Source organism: Entamoeba dispar, genomic scaffold, assembly GCF_000209125.1.
Source record: "Entamoeba dispar SAW760 scf_1105229457945 genomic scaffold, whole genome shotgun sequence".
Classification (NCBI taxonomy): Eukaryota; Evosea; order Mastigamoebida; family Endamoebidae; genus Entamoeba; species Entamoeba dispar.
In genome coordinates, this window is record NW_001852946.1 from 1 (window position 1) to 2307 (window position 2307).

Genomic DNA, 2307 nt, shown 5'->3' on the forward strand with positions numbered 1-2307 from the left:
AACTGATGGTGTTATTTCTTTTCCTTGTCTATTAGTAATAATCTCAACTCTCTTTGAATTTTCTTTCCAGACTGCCATACATGAGAAGGTAGTTCCTAAATCAATACCAATGACACACTCCATTAAGGATTCTAATAACTTCGAGATGATATATCTTGAAAATATTTAACAAAATAAAAACAATTTTATTCATTAAAAATATAATAAATTAAATTATAATTTAATATTATTTTAAAAACAAAAAATAAAATAACACAAATAATGAAATTGTGTTATTAATAAAAAAGAGTAAAATGGGTTTAAACTTCCAGTTTTCATGAACACAAAAGAAATAACTCAATTTATACGATTTCCTCATGAATCAAAAGATGATATTAAATTACAAATGTATAAAGAATTTGACCAATCAGTATTTAATCAATTAATTAATAGTTATAAAAGAAGTGAATTTTATGATATAATTGAAAAGAGAACATTTATTTATTTCACTATTTTAAAAAAATATCAATTACCAATGGAAAATGAAGATTTAATGAGAGTTCAGGTTTACAAAGAATTAATTCACTTAATTTCAGAAAATTTACCATTAACAACTATTAAAGAAATTCAACTTGATTACTTATCTTACTATTATTTTTATTTAACATTTCATTCAAGAAAAGATATATTTGACAATATTGAAAGTATTATCTTTCTTCATAGGTTATATCTTACATCTCCATTTAATCATTTTTCTCTTTTACAATGTAAAAGTATAATTCAAACTTCATCAATACCATTAGTTGAAGTACCATTTCAAAAAATTTCACAGTTACTTCCTCTTTATAAATATAGATTAAAGAATGGATATTTATTAATTCCGTCTAATGAACTTATCTATGGATGTTTTATCTATTGTATTTTTAATCCTTTAAAACAACCAAAATTTATTGATTTATTAATTCTCAGAGATGAACCTCCATTTCTTCTTCAACCTTTATTATCTGTTTTACCAAAAACAAAACAGCAAACAATACTTAATAATAATAGAGAACTTTCTGTAGTTTTATCAAAGTTACCTGCATGTATGTATCATATTCATTCATTGTCTTCTGGTAAATACCAAATGAAATATGATACAAGAAGACAAATTGTTATTTTTTTAAAGAATGCAGGAGTTGATGCAAATGTTTGTATGGAATATATGAGACAACGAGTTGATTTAATGAGAGGAAAAGAAAAGAAACAATTAGAATATTTTGTTCAACATTGTTATGGATTAAAAGGAAGTCATATCAATTTTAGTCCTGAAAAATGTAAATCAATACAACAAATGAATATTAAACCAGGAGAGGCATGTGGTTGTATTTTCAATTCAAAACAATATAAAGAAGCAGATAGAATAAAATGGCTAAAAGACTATATGAATTATTTAAATATCCCAGTTAATTTTCAGTTAGCTCTTTTACAAAAATTTTTTTCACTCTCACCAAATCAGTGTTGTTCTGAGTTATTAAAGTATAGTTGTTCTTCTGTTGATGTGGATATTGAAGATATTTCATATCCTAATTGGTTTCTTCAAGAAAAGGAAAAACTTGATCATTTGTCTGTTCTTTCTCAAATCCCTGTATGTTCTCAACAATCGAAGTGTTATCAATGAATTGTTTTTTATTAATGTTACGGTTTTTTGATGATAGAGAATAACCTTATTCATTAAAACAAAAACTATCCAAAAAAAAACAGAATTGAATAACAAAAAAATGAAAAATTGTTTTTATTATTTTCTGTTCTTACTGAAGTGTGGATTTTTACATATACAAAAGAAGAAAACTCTCATTCTTTCAACTTCAAAACTAATACCAAAGATAATAAAGAAATATGCAACAAATTCAACTCTCTGAACAACAAATAAGAAAGTTCATTGAAACATCAAAAGGACTTTCAGAAACAACTTTTAAAACATGGTTAACTGTTTGGAAGTTATTTATCTTTATTACTAAGTAGAAAGTAGAAATAAAATTTATTAACTATGAGATAGGCAAAACTCAGTAATTTTCAGGAAGAAATGAAAAAACTTATTTTAGCATTAGTTTCTGAACAACAAAAATATAAAAATCATATAGAAATTAAAGATGGAGAAAACATTGCAAATACTATTATTTCTATTTGGAATAGTTGTATTAGTTTAATTGATATTATATCACATGAAAAAACACTAACAATGATGTTACAAATCATTTATAATTGTATGAAGCAGTTTGTTAATATTTAAAATACTAAAAAAATGAATGAAGTAAGATTAATCAATAGTCCAATATTTACAATGTT

General features: G+C 23.8%; 2 protein-coding genes across 2 annotated transcripts in view, besides 1 other annotated feature; both read left to right on the plus strand.

Annotated features, from left to right (window-relative positions):
* Positions 1 to 158: 158 nt before the first annotated feature.
* Positions 159 to 253: a sequence feature (AT_rich).
* A 63-nt stretch (positions 254 to 316) lies between these two features.
* EDI_061380 (uncharacterized protein) lies at positions 317 to 1639 on the plus strand (the record flags this gene model as incomplete). The annotated part of the gene is made up of 1 exon (XM_001734000.1): positions 317 to 1639. One exon carries the CDS (start codon positions 317 to 319, stop codon positions 1637 to 1639), a length of 1323 nt encoding a protein of 440 aa, XP_001734052.1.
* A 218-nt stretch (positions 1640 to 1857) lies between these two features.
* EDI_061390 (uncharacterized protein) overlaps positions 1858 to 2307 on the plus strand; it is a gene marked incomplete at both ends in the record, with an annotated part of 1059 nt that continues 609 nt past the window's right edge. The window contains 2 exons of the mRNA XM_001734001.1: positions 1858 to 1950; positions 2018 to 2239. Of these exons, the coding sequence (XP_001734053.1) occupies positions 1858 to 1950; positions 2018 to 2239 (315 nt within the window). The remainder of the gene's footprint in view (positions 1951 to 2017; positions 2240 to 2307) is intronic.